Source organism: Lithobates pipiens, unplaced genomic scaffold, assembly GCF_037356315.1.
Source record: "Lithobates pipiens isolate NorthernLeopardFrog02 unplaced genomic scaffold, aLitPip1_a1.2 Scaffold_8, whole genome shotgun sequence".
Taxonomy (NCBI): Eukaryota; Metazoa; Chordata; class Amphibia; order Anura; family Ranidae; genus Lithobates; species Lithobates pipiens.
Genome location: NW_027507903.1, coordinates 104,390,580 through 104,410,999, shown reverse-complemented (window position 1 = coordinate 104,410,999; position 20,420 = coordinate 104,390,580). Strand labels below are relative to the sequence as shown.

Here is a 20,420-nt window from a genome sequence, read left to right as displayed (position 1 = left end):
CCCCCGCTTGCAGAACCCAAAAACCACTGGCCAGGGTTGTCAAGAAGAGGCCCTTATCCCCATCAACATGGGGGCAAGGTGCTTTGGGGTAAGGGGCGCAGAGCCCCCTGCTCCAAAGCTCCCACCCTCCCATGTTGAGGGCATGTGGTCTGGTATGGTTCGGGGGGGGGGGCGCTCGCTCGTCCCCACCCTTTCCTGACCTGCGTGCTTGGATAAGGGTCTGGTATGGATTTTGGGGGGGGGGGGCACACCTTTTTTATTTTTTAATTGATGCCGTGGGGGGGGGGGGGGACCCAAGGGCCTGCTATGGACCTGGGGTGGGATCACATGCTGGTTTTTTTTTTCACAATTTTTTTTAGCCGGAAATAAATTTTTTTTACATTCAGCTCTTCGGTTGTTAACCATTTTAATACCAGGCACTTACCCCCCTTCCTGGCCACGTCAATTTTCAGCTTTCAACGCTGTCACTTTTTAAATGACAATTTTGCGGTCATGCTACACTGTACCCAAACAAAATTGTTATCTTGTTCCCACAAATAAATAAAGACCAAAAATTTTGAAAAAAAAAGTTTTTCTTTGTTTGTTATAAAATTGTGTAAAAAAAAATGTTTTCTCATTCACTGATGGGCACTGATAAGGCAGCACCGATGGGTACTCATGGGTGGCACTGATAGGCATCATTGATGGCACTGGCAGGCAATATTAATGAGCACCGATTTGGAAGCTGTCTGGGCACTGATTGGCATATCCCTGGGGGTCTAGGGTGGAATACCTGTTGGGGTTCCTTTTTTGGGCATCCCTGGTTGTCCTGGGTGGGCATCTGTGGGGGCACAGAACCCACCCTATCAAGAGAGTCGCCGACCGGCCCTCCTCTACTCACGTCCGTCAGACGCGAGTGAGGAAAAGCCGATAAATGGCTCTTCCTGTCTACATCATGATTAGCCTCCGTCAGAGCCTCTTAACGAGATCGGTGATAGGCTGAGACACAGCAGCGGGAGCCAAGTCAATCAAAGTCAGTTAGCCAATCAGGAGAGAGAGAGATGTCGGGGCCGAACCACGGCTCTGTGTCTGAATGGACACAGGGAGCTGTGACCTGGCTCCGGTGCCCCTATAGCAAGCTGCTTGCTGTGAGGGCACTTGACAGGAGACAGGGATCGGGAGAGCCAAAGATGGACCTGAGAAGAGGAGGATCTGGCTGCTCTGTGCAAAACCACTGCACATGGTGGGTAAGTATGACATGTTTGTAAAGTCTTGTTTTTTTTTCTCTAAAAATAACAATCAATTTAAGGACTGAAGTCACACCAGCCTCTCAAGGGTTACTCTTCCTGCTACACTGGTTAAGCAAAAGTCCCATCACAGCTTCATAAAGCACACATCCTTGTACTTGCCATAAAAAAAATGGTTTATTACAATAAAAGTTTAATATTACTCACATTCACATAGGTACAGTTGTGCTCATAAGAATTTGGCAGAATTTATGATTTCTTGCCCATTTTTCAAAGAATATAAATGATAACACAACTGTGTTTACTCTTTTTAAATCATAATGGCAACAGAAACTACCCAAATGACCCTGATCAAAAGTTTACATACCCCAGTTCTTAATACCGTGTATTGCTCCCTTTAACGTCAATGACAGCTTGAAATCTTTTGTGGTATTTGTGGATGAGGCTCTTTATCTTCTCAGATGGTAAAGCTGCCCATTCCTCTTGGCAAAAAGCCTCCATTTCCTGTAAATTCTTGGGCTGTCTTCCATGAACTACATGTTTGAGATCTCCCCAGAGTGACTCAATGATATTGAGGTCAGGAGACTAAGATGGCCACTCCAGAACCTTCACTTTATTCTGCTGTAGCCAATGACAGGTCGACTTGGCCTTGTGTTTTGTCATGTTGGAATGTCCAAGTACGTCCCATGTGCAGCTTCCTGGCTGATGAATGCAAATGTTCCTCCAGTATTTTTGATAACATACTGCATTAATCTTGCCATCAATTTTGACCAAATTTCCTGTGCCTTTGTAGGTCACACATCCCCAAAACATCAGCTATCCACCTCTGTGTTTCACAGTAGGAATGGTAGGAGTAGGAAAGTTCAGTGTTGGTCCTATCACTCCAAATGACTTTGTGCCAGAAGGTTTGAGGCTTGTCTGTTTGGTGTATTGTAAGCGGCATACATTTTGGCATTTGCATAGTAATTTCTTCTGTTGACTCGACTATGCAGCCCATCTTTCTTCAAGTGCCTCCTTATTGTGCATCTTGAAACAGCCACACATTTTCAGAGAGTCTTGTATCTCACCTAAAGTTATTTGTGGGTTTTTCTTTGCATCTCGAACAATTTTGCTGGCAGTTGTGGCTGAAATTTTAGTTGGTCTACCTGATCCTGGTTTGGTTTCAACAGAACACCTCATTTTCTTTTTGATTACAGTTTGAACACTGCTGATTGGCATTCTCAATTCCTCGGATATCTTTTTATACCCCTTTCCTGTTTTATACAGTTCAACTACCTTTTCCCTCAGATCCTTTGACAATTCTTTTGCTTTCCTCATGACTCAGAATCCAAAAATGTAATTGTATCACTGGATGAAAGATGCAAATGTCTGTCAGGAATCCAGAAACTCACTGACCTTTTATACACGCACGCTAATTACAAGCAAACAGATCACAGGTGAGGATTGTTACCTTTAAATGCCAATCAAATCTCTTTGTGTCAGCTTGTGTGCATTTCATGAGGCAAAAGTTACCAGGGTATGTAAACCTTTGATCAGGGTCACTTGTGTAGTTTCTGTTGCGATTATGATTTAAAGAGTAAACACAGTTGATTGATAATAAATGGCTTCAGCCAAACACTAACCATGAGTGAAAGAAAAGTTTTTTTGTTATCATTCATATTCTCTGAAAAATTACCAAGAAATCATAAATTCTGCCAGGGTATGTAAGCTTATGAGCACAACTGTAGATGGATTGCTTATTGAATTCCCATATACTCTTCTTTTTTTTTTTTCTTCCTCAAACTCCTGGGAACTTCCCTAGCATGATGACATTAAACTTGTGGCTCAGCCTTATGCGTTACGTCCTTTAAACTTCATCAGAGGGTGGAGCTTGGATGAGTTCATCATGCTTCATAACACTTTTCCTCTAAGTTTTTAGGTGTCAATCATTATTATTTTTTAGCTGCTCCTAGGTGTTCGGGTTTAGGATTAGAATTGTACTTGCTGCACAGGGATTGGGGTTTGTTTATAGTTGCATCACAGGGAACACTTGCAACTTCCAACCTTGACAATACAGACAAAGCAAAGCCATTAAAGAGAAATAGAATAGTTCGCATTTTTAACATACCGGTATGTTAAAGTGAAACCATGTATTGCCCATGATACAGGTTGATTTTAATTCCTGTATGTATTCACCTTTTTTCACTGCAAATCCTTTCTTTGCCAGGCAAAGTCCAGGGGCAATTTATTGCCTACCCATGTGTACAAGAGATGTGAATTTTTACAATATTTATACTGCCAAATAATAAGTTGGGTGCACAATATGCAATATACAGAAATGCAGCAAGGCTAGAAATAAAATCCAAAATGTACACACCCCTTGTAAAACTACAATGGGAATGGCAAGCAGAGCAGCATTACCCAGTAATATGTATAAAACATCTCTATTGGAGTCCAGATTTCATTGTTCACAGAAATATTTATAACAAGTAATTTTAGCTAACCAACACTTTCCTGAGGTTAAGAGGGACATGCCACCAAAGAGGGTTACATGTACTTCTATTCAGCACTTTTTTTTTCTTTTTTTACAAAGAAGTGTTTATTTTTCTTTGTTGAAGTTGCTCTGTGAGTTTTTTTTACACTGTCACTATACATGATAACGGTGCTTAGCAGAGTTATTGTATTCCTTGTACAGTATAACACCAATCCCAATGTAAGTAGTACGTTATGGCCACTTAGGGTCACAACGGGGAACAGTGGTATAAAAACTCTGCTTGACCCTGTCACAGAAAGAATTATCTAGCTAGAAGGATTTTTCTAGCCAATCTATACTGTTTCTAATCTCTAAGGTTGCCTGAGCAAGCCTCCCTGTCATCCATGAGTATGAATTAAGTTTCTGCTACCATGGGGTTCAAGGTGAATGCTGCAAGTTTGACGTTTGCAGTTCCAGCAAACTTTGTGCAGATTCACCCAGCACTACACTGCATAGCTTTTTAACTATGACCAGCAGGCTTAGAATGGCCAGTAAGGTTACTTTTGGATAAGCCAGCCCCATCAGCATAAAAACAGGCACTGAGCCAGCATAATGTTAGTGAATTGGAAGTTGCTTTATAGAATGCAACCCGCTTGCTTTTTTTTTCATATTCTTATTATTAGAGACTTTTTTGTCTTTGTATTTTGGGGTCAGTTGTTACTTTTAGCTGCTGTCCTATCCATAGCATTTTTTTGTTGCTAGGCATGTTTTTTTTTTTGTTTTTTTTAAATGGACCTTCTTTTGGATGGGTGGAGGAGAATTGGAGTGCTCACTTATTTTATGTTGCATAATTTAGGTTAAACTATTTTTTTTAAGTGGACTTTTTTAAGGGTGTGGGTTGGAGTTTTTTTGGGGGGGGGTTGTGTTTTTAATTTGGGGGTGCACAAAGTGCATCACACACTTGTTACTGACCATCTGTTGCATTGATTGAAAGAAAAAAAAAGTGATAGAACAGTGACCCTAACAGTGCACCTATATCACTCATATTTACCACACCCTTCAATCTCCATAGATAAAATAAAAGTTAGGCATACACCAGTTAGGCCTATTATCCCTGATAAAAACTGTCCTGCTACTAGACAATTTTGCACTATCATGACATCTGCAGTCTCCTAATTCTCTGCAAATTTTGCATCAATGAGAACAAGAACAGCTACAGCGACCTTCTGGCTAATTCTGCTAATAAATGTGGGCTACTTGATGGGGAAAAAAAAATCATGTGTCACTTAAAACTACCTGATAAAAAGCCTTTTTTTTAAATGGAAATTAATCAAACTGCAGCTTTATTTAACCCAAGCTAATTGTAAAAGAAAAATTTAATTCAACAGCCACATATGCAATGTCAGTGCACACTGTTGTTGACTGAACAATTTGTACCACACACCCTTTAAGTCATCCGCCAAGCATTTTATTTGACAGATTGTGTTATTTTCAGTGTTTTCCTCGAAGCCCCATAAAAAGAGACCCTATACCCGTTGTATGGTATTTTTTTACATTTTTTTTCAATTTGTACATGTCCCTCGTGGCAATGCCCCAATTCCCATACATTTTTGTGGGCAATAGTTTTCAGCTCAAAAACTGGCCATAATTTAATAACATGATTTGCTCACCTTAAACTTTAGGAACAAACATGCTCATTTGCCCCGATTAAAATGGAGTAAAGTAAACCTTTGTATGCATTCACATGGTGAATTATTTACATAAAAAAACTGTATTTTAACAATTTATGACTTTATGTAAAGTTTGTATTTTGTTTCTGAGGTATTCTAACAACCAGTTAAGAGTATTTCCATTCATGATTATGTATTCTTGCTGTTTGCCAATGCCATCTTTGCTTTTCGCACAGTTTTGAAGGATGTCATAGACGAAGTGTTACCTACTCTTCTAGAAGAAGGAGTGCTGGTGTACTATCTGAACAGAGATTCTTTTAATGATGGAACACACAGTCTACTTGACAAAATGGAAGCTTCTTCTGAAGATCCGGTCCCAGAATCCTTCAGATCAGATGTTTCTCCACAATCCACTGCTCTATATATTTACACGTCTGGAACTACAGGTTTATTTATGTCTATCTTATCTTGATTTGTTTTAGTGATAATGTTCAGTTTCTTTACTCAAACATATTTAAATATTTATATGTTAAGAGACAAAAGCACAACATAAATAGCCTAAAAGTGAATTTTTCCTAGGTTTGGATAAAGCAGCAAAGGGTTAGTAAAGCTCTAGGTCTTTATTCCTGTTTGTCCCCATTGGGAGATCCTTGTATTTCCAGCTCAAAACATAACCAAAAAGGAGAAGAAATGTAATAAAGGTAAGAGTGTCTTGGGAAAGATGGACTGAGCTCCATGGAAACATTGAGAAAAAAAAGCTGTTGCTTTGGTTTATCTCCGATGCAAGTCTTTCCTCTCGATCTGTTTTGGGTTTGTATGATTTTTTTGCGGGTGAGCACCCGGGCATCTACTTCACACATAGTGTGGTGGATACCCTTGGGGACTACCACAGGTAAGGAAATTTTCCACCCTCAATAGTTGTTACTTTGACCAGGTATATCCCCATTGAGAGAATTCCCCTCTGTTCTTCCTGCTATGGTAGTATTACTGAACTCCAGCAGAGATATTAGGTCTTCTGCTTTGCCGGACAGAGCTTTGCTGTGTGGCAGAGCTGTAGAATTCTCATAACCTGTGAAGCTCATAAAGCCAATTGAACCTCATATAGCAAAGCACTTAAAGTGTTAGCCCTCATAAATGCTCAAATAAATCACACAACAAAAGAATGACATCAACATAAATGAATAAAACAAGGCTTGGCAGTGTGTGCAGAAAACTTCGTCCATCCATTTATCAATTGTGATTATCAAATAAACATGTTTTACTCCATACTTGGTCTGTCATTCAAAAATCCTGAGGGGTTACACTGTGCCTTGTGCACTATGTTTTCTTTTGTTCAACATAAATGAAGAGCTTCTAAATAAACATAAATCTGTACCTGGACATGTATACAAATGCAGTATGTCCAAAGCTCCAGCAACCTGTGATCAATTCTGAAAAAGTGTTAATTCAGAAAAACTACAAAGCATCCATTTCCATCCTTCTGTGCATCTCTCAATTCCCAATAACAACAAATTCTTCTACCCTGTGTTCAGTTCTTCTGTGCATGAAATAAAATCCACAGATGATCACCTTCACCAGTTAAAGCTGTGGTAAACGCTCTAAAAAAAAAAGAATATATAAATGTGGTCCGCTGCAAGCTAATGTCATAATGTGCTAGTATGTATCTCATACGAGCACAATATGAAAGACTTACCCTAAAACAAAGCAAAGTGGTGCGCTGTCACTGCTGCTAGAGCTTCCTTCCTTCCATTCACACAAGAGTCATGGTCGCAGACAACACTCAATGGACAGCACGCTCAAGTATGCCACCCATTCAGAGCACTGTGCGCATGTGCCAGTGACATGACTGGCTGCAAAACATGTAAATATCTCCTAAATGGTGCATGTTAATTAATTTTACCTACAGGTAAAGGCAGCTTTGTTATAAACTTACCTGGAGGTAAAAGTGACAAAACAGAGTTTACTACTGCTTTAAACAGATCTACACTCACCAGACAGTAATGGCTGTCTCTTTCAAAATAGGCACAAGAGTGCAAATTATCCCCAAAAAAGTATCCCCATTTGTCTGTTTCCTCAGGACTCTATGAAGGATGAGTCACCCACAAGTAAAAAAGAAGACTCACATGGTGTAGTACGTTGCAACAAATGAGAAGTACAAAAGGAGAAGTACAGCCAAAGACAATCACAGCTGGTCACATGTAAACAGACTTGCCGGTTATGGGCATTCCTTTCCTCACACGTTGTCTCTGTGCAAGGAAAGGAGAGCCAATAACCGGGTTGTCTGATAGGGATCAGTAAGTACATTGTTTACACTGATAATCAGGGCACTGATCATCGGTGCTGCCTCATTAGTGCTGCCTCATCAGGGCACATCAGCGAAGAATAAAAATGACTTATTTGCTAAATAAATCCACATTTTCAAAGATTTTTTTGCTGAGAAAAAGCCTTCCCAGTTCTCATATGCCAAGGTAAACCTCATTTTCCTCCAGACATCAATAGTCCCCCTATCCTGTAATTGCATTTGCACTAAATTTACTATTTTAACACAGTACAGTATGTATGTATACATGTATATAAAGTACTGTGCAAAGGTTTTAAGCAGGTGTGAAAAACTGCTGTAAATTAGGAATACTTTCAGAAATAGAAGTGTTCATAGTTTTTTTCATCAATTAACAAAAGGAAAAGTAAATTAACAGAACAGAAATCCAAATCCAATCCATATTTGGTGTGACCACTCTTTGCCTTCAAAACGGCATCAATTATTCTAGGTACACTTGTACACAGTTTTTGAAGGTACTCGGCAGGTAGGTTGTTCCAAACATTTTGGAGAAAGAATCATAGACGTTCTATGGATGCAGGCTGCCTCAAATCCTTCTGTTTCTTTATGTAATCCCAGACAGACTCAATGTTGAGATAAGGGCTCTGTAGGGGACAAACAATAAGGACTCCTTGTTTTTCTCTACACTGAAAATGTCATTGGCTAAATGTTTGGGGTAGTTGTCCTGCTGCAGAATACATTGTGGGCCAATCACATGCTTAGCTGATGGTATGGCAAGATAGATATGTACCTGCCTTTATATCTCAGCATTGAGGTTACCATTGATCTTGACCAAATATCCAACTCCATTGCAGAAATGCAGCCCCAAACTTGCAAGGAACCTCCAACATGCTTCACTGTTGCCTGCAGACACTCATTATTGTACCACTCTCTCCCGCTCTTCAGTGGATAAACTGTCTTCTGCTGCAGGCAAATATTTTGAATTTTGACTCATCAGTCCAGAGCACCGGCTGCCATTTTTCTGTACCCCAGTTCCTATGTTTTTGTGCATAAGATTTGGCAACAAGGCTAAACAACTCAACTATGCATGAAAACATAGGAACTGGGATGTAGAAAACTGTCAGCAGGTGTTTTGGACTAATGAGTTACAATTTGAAATATTTGGTTGGAGCAGGAGGCAGTTTGTTCAGGAAGGGCTGGAGAGCTGTACAATAATAAGTGTCTGCAGGCAACAGTGAAGCATGGTGGAGGTTCCTTGCAAATTTGGGGCTGCATTTCTGCAAATGGATTTGGAGATTTGGTCAGGATCAGTGGTGTCCTAAATGCTGAGAAATACAGGCAGATACTTATGCATCATGCCATAATATCAGGGAGGCGTGTGATTGACCCAAAATGTATTCTGCAGCAGCACAACAACCACAAACATGCAGCCAATGTCATTAGGAACTTTCTCCAGTGTAAAAAAGAACAAGGAGTCCTGGAAGTGATGGTTTGGCCCCCATTGAGCCCTGATCTCAACATCATCAAGTCTGTCTGGGATTACATTAAGAGACAGAAGGGTATATAAGGCAGCCTACATCCACAGAATATCTGTGGTTAGTTCTCCAAGATGTTTAGAACAACCGACCTGTGTGTAAACTTTTATTTCAGAAAGCATTCTTAAATTTAAAGCATTTTTTCACACCTGACTAAAACTTTTGCACAGTACTGTATGGTAAAGTGACCCGAAACAATATCCTTATTTTCCAAAAATAATTCATACACATCATTTCTTACTGTGTTTTTCTGTCCCCCTGTAACTTCCTCTGTGAGCTCCTATGACTCTCCTTTTTCCCTTTACTTGCCTTTATTTGGAATGAGGCATGCACAGTATTTGCGGTCAAGTGCACTACATGTCCCTAGTCCATCTTGCGAGCCCCTCCTGCATACAGAGGGACCATGGAGAACAATAAATAATAAAATGGAATAACACAGGGGAAAAGTACTGAACGTATGAAGATGGGAAGGTGCAAAAAGGCATGGAAAGCCAAGACACCAGCTGAAATATTAACTAGAAAGCAATCCTGCCCCTTGTCAGTGCAAATTAATAACAGCTGGTTCAGTCTCAAATGATGGCCAATAAATAGGTGTCTCATAACCAACCAATGCCTCCAGAGTTAGGGACAGCTGATGTCCTTCTGTGTAGAGTGGGTTGCAAGGCATGGTGGGTGTAATGCAATATGAAATAGCGGGTGCCAGACAATTTTAAAATGCAAAGAGATTTATTGTCTCTTGAGCAGAACTGCGGGACAGAGCGTTAGGGCCAGGACACCCTTGAGAAGATGCAATGAGGATTAACAGACTCAGAGACTTCTATAGAAAGACAGCTATACTGGTGAAGGCCTCCAGCTGGACACCAATTCTGCATAGGCGGGACCGCCGTCTCCTATGGCAAGAATCTTGTAGTAGTTACTAACGCCAATTTTCTTCAACTATTTGGAATACGAACAGTTCTCAGCTTACTTCACAATAACTCACTGTGGGTCTACTCTTCACTCAATGAGCTCCCAGTCTTTCACTAGACTTCAGATCCACTAGCAACTGGATCCCCTGAGCTCTTTCACTGTTAGCACTTAGTATCTTCCTCAAGTGTCACCCCCGCTTCCCTGCTGGGTTCCTGGCTTGGCACTCACAGATACTCTTCAAGCGTCACCCCCGCTGACACGCTAGGTCCCTGGCTTGGCACTCACTGACACTCCACAAGCGTCACCTCTGCTGTCCTGCTGCATCCCTGACTTGGCACTTGCTGAGGTTTTCCTACTTCTTCACCATCCCCGGCTGGTGAAAATTCTGCTCTGGTACTGTCCTCAGCTTACTCACAGTTGTCTCCGGTAACAAGGTGGATGGTCCCTTAGTGGCGACAGCTTCCCCTCTACCTCTGACCAAAGCTATTTCCCCAGCCGGTGGAACTGCTGCTTCTTGTTGGACTACAAGCCCACAGTCCCAACCCTATGCTGCTTCTGGATAGGCCCTCAGACAGCCTAGCAGCCCGATGTCCCTCAAGCTTCTGGCCTAGCAGCCCAGGACAGCATAACACACATCCACCCAGACAGTCGCCTAGGTCGCACAGAACCCCAAACACCTGACTGCCCCAAAATAACTATGCTCTCCCAGCAGGCCAAAGGACTTAAAGAAAACCCTGCATATTGGCTGAGACACCCATTCATTCATAATCTGTCCTTGCTATACCCTTGTCTTATCCAACGTCACCTGCTATTATGTCATCTAGCAACATTAGAGAGAATTGCAGCAATGCCTAAACTTTAGGGTGCTACACTTATTCTTGCAAAACATACTGATGGCATTGGTTACAGAAGTATTTCTGAACTTCTAAATGTTCGTGTGAGCACTATTGGGGCCATAATCTGGAAGTGCAAAGAACATAATTTCACCATAAACCAGCCACAACTAGGTGCACTTTTGCATGATTTCTGACAGAGGAGTGAAAATAATTATCAGAAGAGTTGTCCAAAAGCCAAGAAACACTTGTGGTGAGCTTCAGAAAGACCTGTAATTAGCAGGTACAATTCTTTCAAAGAAAACATAAGAAAAAAAAAAGAAGAAGAAATATAATAATATAAAATAAGTAATGCACACAACCACATTGGCCCGTATGCACGCTCACCATGCAAGACTCCATTGCTGAAGAAAAAGCATGTTAAAGCATGTTTAAAGTTTGCTGCACAACATTTAGGCTGGGTTCACACTGGAGAACGCAGCGGCTCACAGCAGGAGTCCAGTGTGTCTCAATTCACCATTTCAGGTCCGATTTCAGCCTGAATTTTTGGCTGAATTCTGACCTAAAACTGACCAAAAGACGCACAGGACTCCTGTGCAATTTGAATCGGAGCCACTGTGGAGATGTGTGAACCGGCTCCATAGAGAGCCGGTCACAATCCCCTGCTATGCAAATTGGATGCAGCGAAAAACACATCCAATTCGCAATAGTGTGAACCCAGCCTAAGAAAAGCCTGTGAAATACTGGGAGCATATTATCTGGTCAGATGAGACTAAAATTTAACTCTTTGGATGCCATACTACACACCATGTTTGGAGGTCAAATGGCACTGCACATCACCCCAAAAACACCATACCAACGGTGAAATTTGGAGGTGGGAACATCATGGTATGGGGCTGTTTTTCAGCATACGATACTGGCAAACTTCATATCTTTGAAGGAAGGTTGAATGGAAAAATGTGCCAAGACATGCTTGATAAAAATCTGATGAAGATGATACAAGGGTGGACATTTTAGCAAGACAATGATCTCAAACGCAAAGAAAGCCAAGGAAACTTTCAATTGGTGTCAAAGAAAGAAAATAAAGTTGCTAGAATGGCCCAGCCAATCACCTGACTTGAATCCAATAGAATATCTATGGAAAGAGCTAAAGATCAGAGATCATAGAAGAGGCCCACGGAATCTTCAAGATTTGAAGACTGTGTAGAAGAATGGGGCAAAATCACACCTGAGCAATGCATGCAACTAGTTTCTCCATACAGGAGGAGTCTTGAAGCTGTTATTACCAACAAAGGATTTTGTACAAAATATTAAATTTCAGCTAGTATGTTCAATACTTATTTGTTTTGGTTTCTTTGTATGTATGCACAATTTTGACACATTTTTGGGACCATTGGCATTAATACAGCGATCAATGCTAAAAAATTACATTGATTACTGTAAAAATGTCACTGGCAGTGAAGGGGTTAACCACTAGATGGCGCTGTAGGGGTTAAGTGTGTCCTAGGGAGTGATTCTAACTGTGGGGGCTGTTTGTGACATGTCATTGATCAGTGCTCCCGATTACAGGGAGCGCTGATCAGTGACAGTGTCACTAGGCAGAACGGGGAGATGCTTGTTTATATTAGCATATCCCCGTTCTTCCTCACTGTGAGACTATCGCGGGTATCCCCGCAGACATCAGGTCCGCGGGACCCACGATCATGGTCACGGAGCTCCCTGTGGGCACGCGCCTGTGAGCCGCCTCTTAAAGGGCAACATACAGGTACGTTAATCTGCCTGTACGTGCCCTTCTGCTGCAGTATATCAGTATAGCTTTCGGAAAGCGGTTAAGGCATCAACATATCAAGACATTTTGGACAAATTCATGCTCCAAACTTTGTGCACAAAGCAAGGTCCATAAAAGATATGGATGAGCGAGTTTGGGGTGGAGGAATTTGACTGGCCTGCACAGAGTCCTAAGCTCAACCCAACAGAACACCTTTGAAATAAATTAGAGTGGAGACTGTGAGCCAGGCCTTCTTATCCAACATCATTGCCTGACCTCACCAATGCGCTTTTGAAGAATGGTCAAACATTCCCATAAACACCCTCCTAAACCTTGTGGACAGGCTTCCCAGAAGAGTTGAAGCTGTTTTAGTTGCAAACGGATGGCCAACTCATAGTTACATAGTTAGTAAGGTTGAATAAAGACACCAGTCCATCCAGTTCAACCTGAGTGAGTGTCTACAATTGTCCCTATCCATTGCATACTCGCATCCGTCCCTACCCTCAAGGAGCCCACAATCCAGGTCCCCATTCATATACTAGGGCCAATTTTGGACAGAAGCCAATTAACCTACCTGCATGTCTTTGGATTGTGGGAGGAAGCCGGAGTACCCGGAGGAAACCCACGCAGGCACAGGGAGAACATGCAAACTCCAGGCAGGTAGTGTCGTGGTTGGGATTCAAACCAGCGACCCTTTTTACTGCTAGGTGCTAACCACTACACCACTGTGCCGCCCGACAACTTGATATTGAATCCCACAAACTATGACTGGGATGCCATTAAAGTTCATGTGCATGTAAAGGCAGGTGTCCCAATACTTTTGGTAATATATTGTGTGTGTGTGTGTGTGTGTGTGTGTGTGTGTGTGTGTGTGTGTGTGTGTGTGTGTGTGTGTGTGTGTGTGTGTGTGTGTGAATAAGTTCAGTTCACCTAAAGTTTCCTCATAGCTGAGCTCCTCCCTGCCTCCTATTTTTTTGGTTGCTTCTCTCTGCACTTTCTCCAGTTCTCCGATTTATCCTTTTTGTGAACTGGTGCCCAAAACTGAACTGCATATTTAATAAGGGATCTTACTAATGCCATGTACAGGAGAAAAAATTATGAGGGAGACACTAAAACTGGAGTGTTCATATCTGGTGAACCTCTGCATAGAAAACAATCAGTTTCCAGGTTTTATTGTCAAAGCTTAACTGAACAAGCTGAAGTTAGAAGTTGAATGATTACCATGCATAGCTGCACCAGATTCTTAATGCTGCAGTTTTAGTAAATATCCTCCTATGTCTCTCTTCCTGGAGTCTTTACCTCTATTAACCTCCCTGGCGGTAATCCTGAGTGTGGCTTGGGGTTAATTTTCAGTACCAAAATCGGTAACCCTGAGCCACACTTGGGATTACACCGCAGTATCCACATACAAGTACTTACCTTGTCCCTAGAATCCCGCATTGTACACCTGCTGTGTCCTCCAGCCGTATCCTCCGCCCAATGCCTCTGTGTTTTGGGTTCCATTACATGTGAGCGGCGGGAAGCATGGGGGCGGAACCAGCGCCAAATTCAAAAAGTACAAAACATAACACACCCACACAATACATTGTAATGTTTATGATTACATTACTGTATCAAATCATTTGACCTTTTGTCCCTAGTGCTTTGTCCAGGGCCCTGCCTGCACTTTTACCATTCTTTCTGCCTGGAAACTCGAACGTCCATAGCATCCAAAAAGCACCCCTCTACGACAAAAGTGGTTTTAAACCAGCTAGAAAACAGCGATAGTGAATTAGAATCACTTGCAGAATTGAGCGATAGGGATTTGTGGGGAAATTCGTCATCAGACACTGAAATTGACGACAGCAACGATTCTGCGACTGAACTCAGTGATGTGCAAACTTGGTGCTCTATTGACTGTGATACAGATCTCGCTGCGCCCCCAAGATTCCCATTCAATGGAGCATCTGGTATGAAAAAGTAGACGTTTAAGACAACAACCCTTTGGCATACTTACAACTATTTCTGACCAATGAGGGTATTGAAAAATAGTTACTGAGACAAACCGGTACCAAGAGCAACAATTAGCTACTACGCATCGAAAGTTTCCAAGAAGCAGAATGTGGGGACCAGTGACCAAAGATGACATTTGGAAATTTCTAAGCCTAATAATACTTCTGCAAGGGTTTCCCCACCACTCCCTGAAGTGGTATTGGACAACTAATAAATTATTTGCCACTCCATTTTTTGGCACGGTCATGTCAGAGTATCTCAAATGATTCTATATAATTTGTCAAAGTATCTCAAATGATTCTATATAATTTTCAATGGAGATATGTGCCAGAAAGAGATATCAGCATAGGTGAAAGTCTAATGGCCTACAAGGGAAGGCTCAGCTGGGTACAATACATCTCCTGAACTTTGAGTTTCTTCTGCTAAACAAAAACAAATGCCTATGAAAATGTTAGGGCTAACCTGCGCGACATGCCGCCGATGTTTGGCAATAAGAATTTGAAGACTGGAGCAATGCTTGCCTGGCAGAAAGGCAAAATGTTGGCACTATGATGGCGTGACAAGAAAGATGTGTGCCTCATGAGTATAGTTCATAATACCTCCACTGTTATGGTGCACACGAGAGGTGGGAAAAAAAATCATAAAGCCACAAGTAGTGATAGACTACAATAACACTATGGGAGGTGTCGACAGAGCCAACCAAGCAATGACATTCTACCCAGCAATGAGGAAACGGCAAATAAGTACTACAAGAAGATCTTCAGGCGTTTTTGATTTGATTATATTGTTGAATAAAATGTATTATTATTATTATTATTATTATTATTTTATAATTATTTATAAGTATTATAATTTTATGATTTCATGTTTCAAACTTTATCATATCTGGGATGACTACTAGACTTGTTTGGACAGATTTAAGTGAATTAGTCCTTAGAATTACAGGCCTACAATATAAAACAACAAGTTTCCATGCAAAACAATGTACCGCTTTGCCATTCAAAAATCAGACCGCCGGGGAGGTTAATACAAGAAAGTATTATCACCTCATTGCCTGCTTTAGAAAATGCATTTTGGCACTGCATGCTATTTATTAAATCTATGATCTACTAGTGAGTGATCTGGATATGAAAAGAACACTCGTACCCTTCTCTCAACCCTTGACTCCCCCAGTTGTACTGCTCCTAGAATGTATGATGCATGCATGTTTGTAGCCCTCATTGCAAAAATGTACATTTTATCAATATTAAACCTCATTTGCCACGTAGTTGCCTAATCAAATGGTGCATTAGTGTAGCTTGGTATCATCTGAAGACACATGCCAGATGCAATTCATTTTTAAATAGGTTAAAAAGTAAGGTTTCCAATACTGAAACTTGGGGTACACTACCAATAACATTAAAGTATTCAGTAACTCAGATGATAATTGCTGCTTTATCAAGTGCCAGTTAGGGTAATTTTGTCATTTTTTTCTGGGATCCCCCCTTGGAAAACAGATTACTAGTAATTTTATATTGACATTTTTTTTGTTTTTTTTCTAGGTCTTCCAAAAGCTGCCACCATATCTCAGAAACGTGTTTTGATTAGTTGTACCGTTGGTATGTTAACTGGTCTCACAAGTAAAGATGTCTTGTACATCCCATTGCCTCTTTATCATAGTTCAGGATTGCTTCTTGGACTACGAGGATGCATTCAAGTTGGTAGGTGGTAAAACTGCATTCTTTACTTAAAGCAGAACATTATTATTTTTTTCAAATATAGGGCTCATCTTTTCCTGTTAAAAAAAAGAATGGCCAAGCACTACTATCTTGGAAAATGTATAGATGGGCAACTCATATCCTAATTTTCTTATACAGGATTTATATAGTGCCAGCAGTTTGAGTTTATTAACCTAAAGTGAGGGTCAAGTGATGCAAAAGGTAATAACTGTAGTTTGTTCTTGCAGGGTGATCGAATGGACAAAATAAACATACAGTTGGTGGGTGGAAGCAGAATAGGCTTCTCTAAAGAGAAGAGTTTTCAGGGATAACCTAAAAGTGGACAGAGTAAGAGATAGTTGTACAGATTGGGCTAGGTAGTTCCAGAGGATGGGAGAGGCTCAGAAGAAGTCCTGGAGTCAAGCATGGGAGGAGGTGACAAGGGAGCTAAAAGGATGTCTTGGGAGGAACAAAGGGATTGAGTTGGTTGGTATTTTGAGACTAGGTTAGTTTTATGGCTGGAGCAGAGTTGGGGATGGCTTTGTAAGTTGTTAGCAGTTTGAACTTAAGTCGTTGAGCGAGCATAAACCAGTGAAGGGACTGGAAGAAAGGGGTAGCAGGCACTGAACGGTTGGTAAGTTGGAGGAGTCGGGCAGCAGCATTCGTGATAAACTGAAGGGTGATAGTCTATGTAAAGGTAACCTAATGAGGAGGAAGTTGCAGTAATCAAGGTGAAAGCTAACCAGGGAGTGAATTAGGAGCTCTGTGAATTAGAAGGGGCGTATTTTGGAGATGTTAAGGCGATTGAGGTGGCAAGATTTGGATGTGGGGCTGAAAGGAGAGTTCAGAGTCTAGGATTACACCTAGCACCCTGGCATGCAGGGACAGGTTAATCATTGTGCCATTGATCTTGACAGGGAAATTGGGTAGGAAATTTTATGAGCTTGGTTTTGGATAGATTGAGTTTGAGGAAGTTGTGTGACATGCAGATTGATATGTCTGTTAGTAAATTAGTAATAAGTGTGGAAACTGATGAAGTGAGCTGAGGGGTAGAGAGATAGTGTCATCATCGCAGAAATGGTATTGAATGTCAAGGGAGGAGCTGACCCAGGGAGGAGGTATAGATCAAGAAGGAGGGGCCCAAAAACACAATCTTGGGGGGGGACCCCGACAGAAAAAGTAAGAGGAAAGGGGGGAGGAAGAATTGTAATCAACATTGAAGGTGTGGTGGCATAAGTAGATTGAGAAACAAAGAAGATTACAGTCACCAAAGCAGAGTTTTTTTCTTAAAGGGAAGGGGTAGTAAACCGTATCAAAGCAGCAGAGAGGTCCAGGATTATGTGTACAGAATAGTGACCTTTAGTAAATCATTTGTGAGTTTTATGAGAGCAGTTTCTGTGCAGTGTTTAGGGCAAAATCCATATTGAAGGGGATTAAAAAAGTTCAAAGAGCTTTGAAGGTAAAGGGGAACAAAAAGGTTGGACGTAGGTGAATAAGACTGATAGAATTCAATAAGGGCTTTTTAAGTATGGGAGTGACTAGTGCATGTTTTAGAGAGTTTGGCAAGATGCCAGAAGAGAGAAAAATATTAAAGATGTGAGTTAGTGTAGGGTAGAGCCAGAGGGTGACCATAGTATTTACAAGGAAACTGGGTCCAGGGAGCTGGGGGCTAGGTGGGCACTGGAAAAAAAAAGTTTAGCAACCATATCTATGTAGCACTAACCCCCGAAGGAGCTGCTGGTTTTATTTGGGCTTACCGTTACCTCACCTGCTCACCTTTCCATCTCGGGGGTCCCGTTGGAAAGTAGTCCAAATGATGTTGAAATCCGACACTTAGTCCTTTTTTTAACATTTATTCAGAAATAAGCACAAAAGTCCTTTAATAGAGGGTCAGAGGATAAAGGGGGAGTTCAGGCACCTAGTAATTGCGGGTTAAAGGTATTGGTCAGATCCAGAGGACAAACAGCTCCACAGACTGGATCCAGCAATCACCGGAGAGGCCCCTCTCACTTGACCTAGCAGCCGATGAGATGCTTAACAAAGTCTCTGCCACAGACTTGTCAATTAAACTTAAGAAACCTTGAAAGTTTAGAAGAACTACCATACAGTACCAGATTCATTCAGCCGACCCGGCGATACTGTATGGGTGTTGATCCGGGCTGCATCCTCTAACTGAGTTTCCAGGCTCCTCCAGAGATACCAGCCTTGTGCTCGGTCCTCTACTAGAAAAGTCCTTCCCTGGATCCTTCAGTTTTCTTGGCTTTTCCCCGCAGACGAGACAGCACAGGACCACCCCTGGATCAGTAGGCCCTAAGACATTTCTGGGCCTACCCTCTCAGTTTCAGGGCCTTGGGCCAGCCGGCCCCGATATGCAGAACCATGCGACACAGACCCCAGGCAAGGAGGGCCATGAGGTCGGGACAGCGGACCCCGCAAAAAAGAACCACCAAAAAATGGCGTTGTTACCTTAAATACCCTCTCCCAGAATGCACAGCAGGGAAGACACTCCCACTGAGCTATTTCTGAGCAAGAGGTAGTATTCAATACATCCAGCCTGCTACATTTCCACACTTACCCGCGGTGACAGTGACACCCACGGTCAAGTGGGAACCAGTCCAACCCAGCTGGACTGGCACAGAAGCCAGAACATTTAGGGAAAATTAGCCTGAGCCAAACTACAGGTTCAGACAACTAAATTTGAAAAAATAATAGCGTCTGCCAATTAGGAGCAGGGCACTACATCTATAATAGCAAGGTTGAATGAGGGAAGTAATGAGTGTACTTATGGACATGGAGTCTAAAGTGGGGAACATATCTGTATAGTTGAGATTCCATCACAAATTGTATCAATCTTCTTTTTGAATGAAGTGATTGATGATCCCCTAGACAGTTAGTGGGTGGAAGCAGTGGAGGGTAAAGTAGAAAGTTAAAGGTTTTTCTGAGAATAAGGCTGGGTTCACACAATTGTGAATTGGATGCTGGTTCCCTGCATCCAATTCGCAATATCAGGAGATTTTGGCCGGCTCTCTATGGCGTCGTTTCACATATCTCTGCAGCAGGTCCGGTGCGTTTTGCACAAAAACACTGTGCGTTTTTTGGTCCGTTTCAGGTCCGAATTCAGTCCAAAATCCAGGCTGAAATCAGACATGAAACAGTGTACCAGGATGCACTGGACCTCTGCTGTGAGCCGGAAGCAGCAATGGTGTGAACCCAGCCTTAGTCTTATGCCACAGACATTCTAGAACACGTCTACATTTTCTGAGACTTCTGATGACATCTGCCAAGGTTGTAGGTGTCCATGCCTGATTCTGAGTGTTGTGAGAGGGCGAGCGTGTCCAGGAAGGTATGACAGTGAACTGTTGTAGATAGAAGTAGCTAGGTTGGGGCAGAACAGGGGTGCGATTTTGTTTTAGAGGTGGTCAGTAGCAGAATAGAGAAGAATCGCCAAGAATTATTGTGGGAAATTTAGAAAAGAGAAAGTACAGTAGCCAAGTAGAGAAGTCATAAAGGAAGACTGATGTTAGCCCGGGAGGCCAGTACATCACAGCAATTCTCAGAGAAACTGGAGAAAATAGACGAGAAGAGTGAAGAACCTTAAAGCTTCTATGTAGGGATAGAAAGATTCCAACTCCACCTCCCTTCCATCCACTGGGTCTGGGAGAGTAGGTCCAGAGAAGACCACCATGTGAGAGGGAAGCAGGAGAAACGGAGTCTGATTCATGAAGGCAATTTTCGGTAACAGTAAGTTGATTAAAGGCATTGGTGATAAAAAAGGTAATTGACAGAGGGGATTTTTTTTACAGACAGAAAGGGCGCTGGTTTTGGGAAGAGGAGGAATAAAAATTGTGGCTGCTGCCAGAGGGAGTGGGGTGATGGGTGCGTTAGCCACAGTTAAATGATGGAGGCCCAAGGTCTGGGGATATATTTCTAGACGTTAGGAAAAGCAGAAAGGTGAAGGAGGTAATATGGGAGTGTGATTTATATGAATGGACATGCCCCATCATCCTGGGGTTTTCTTAGTATGTGGGTTTAGAATTAGCAGGAGTTGGCAAGTGCAGTA

The 20,420-nt window shown here is 41.9% G+C and overlaps 1 protein-coding gene across 6 annotated transcripts in view; it reads left to right on the top strand.

The window, feature by feature from the left end:
• Window positions 1-20,420, top strand: part of LOC143963018 (long-chain fatty acid transport protein 2-like) — a 252,239-nt gene that overhangs the window by 159,091 nt on the left and 72,728 nt on the right. For all 6 annotated transcript variants that reach the window (XM_077472561.1, XM_077472558.1, XM_077472560.1 and 3 more), the window contains 2 exons: window positions 5,585-5,794; window positions 16,205-16,363. In XM_077472561.1, coding sequence (XP_077328687.1) covers window positions 5,585-5,794; window positions 16,205-16,363 — 369 coding nt within the window. The remainder of the gene's footprint in view (window positions 1-5,584; window positions 5,795-16,204; window positions 16,364-20,420) is intronic.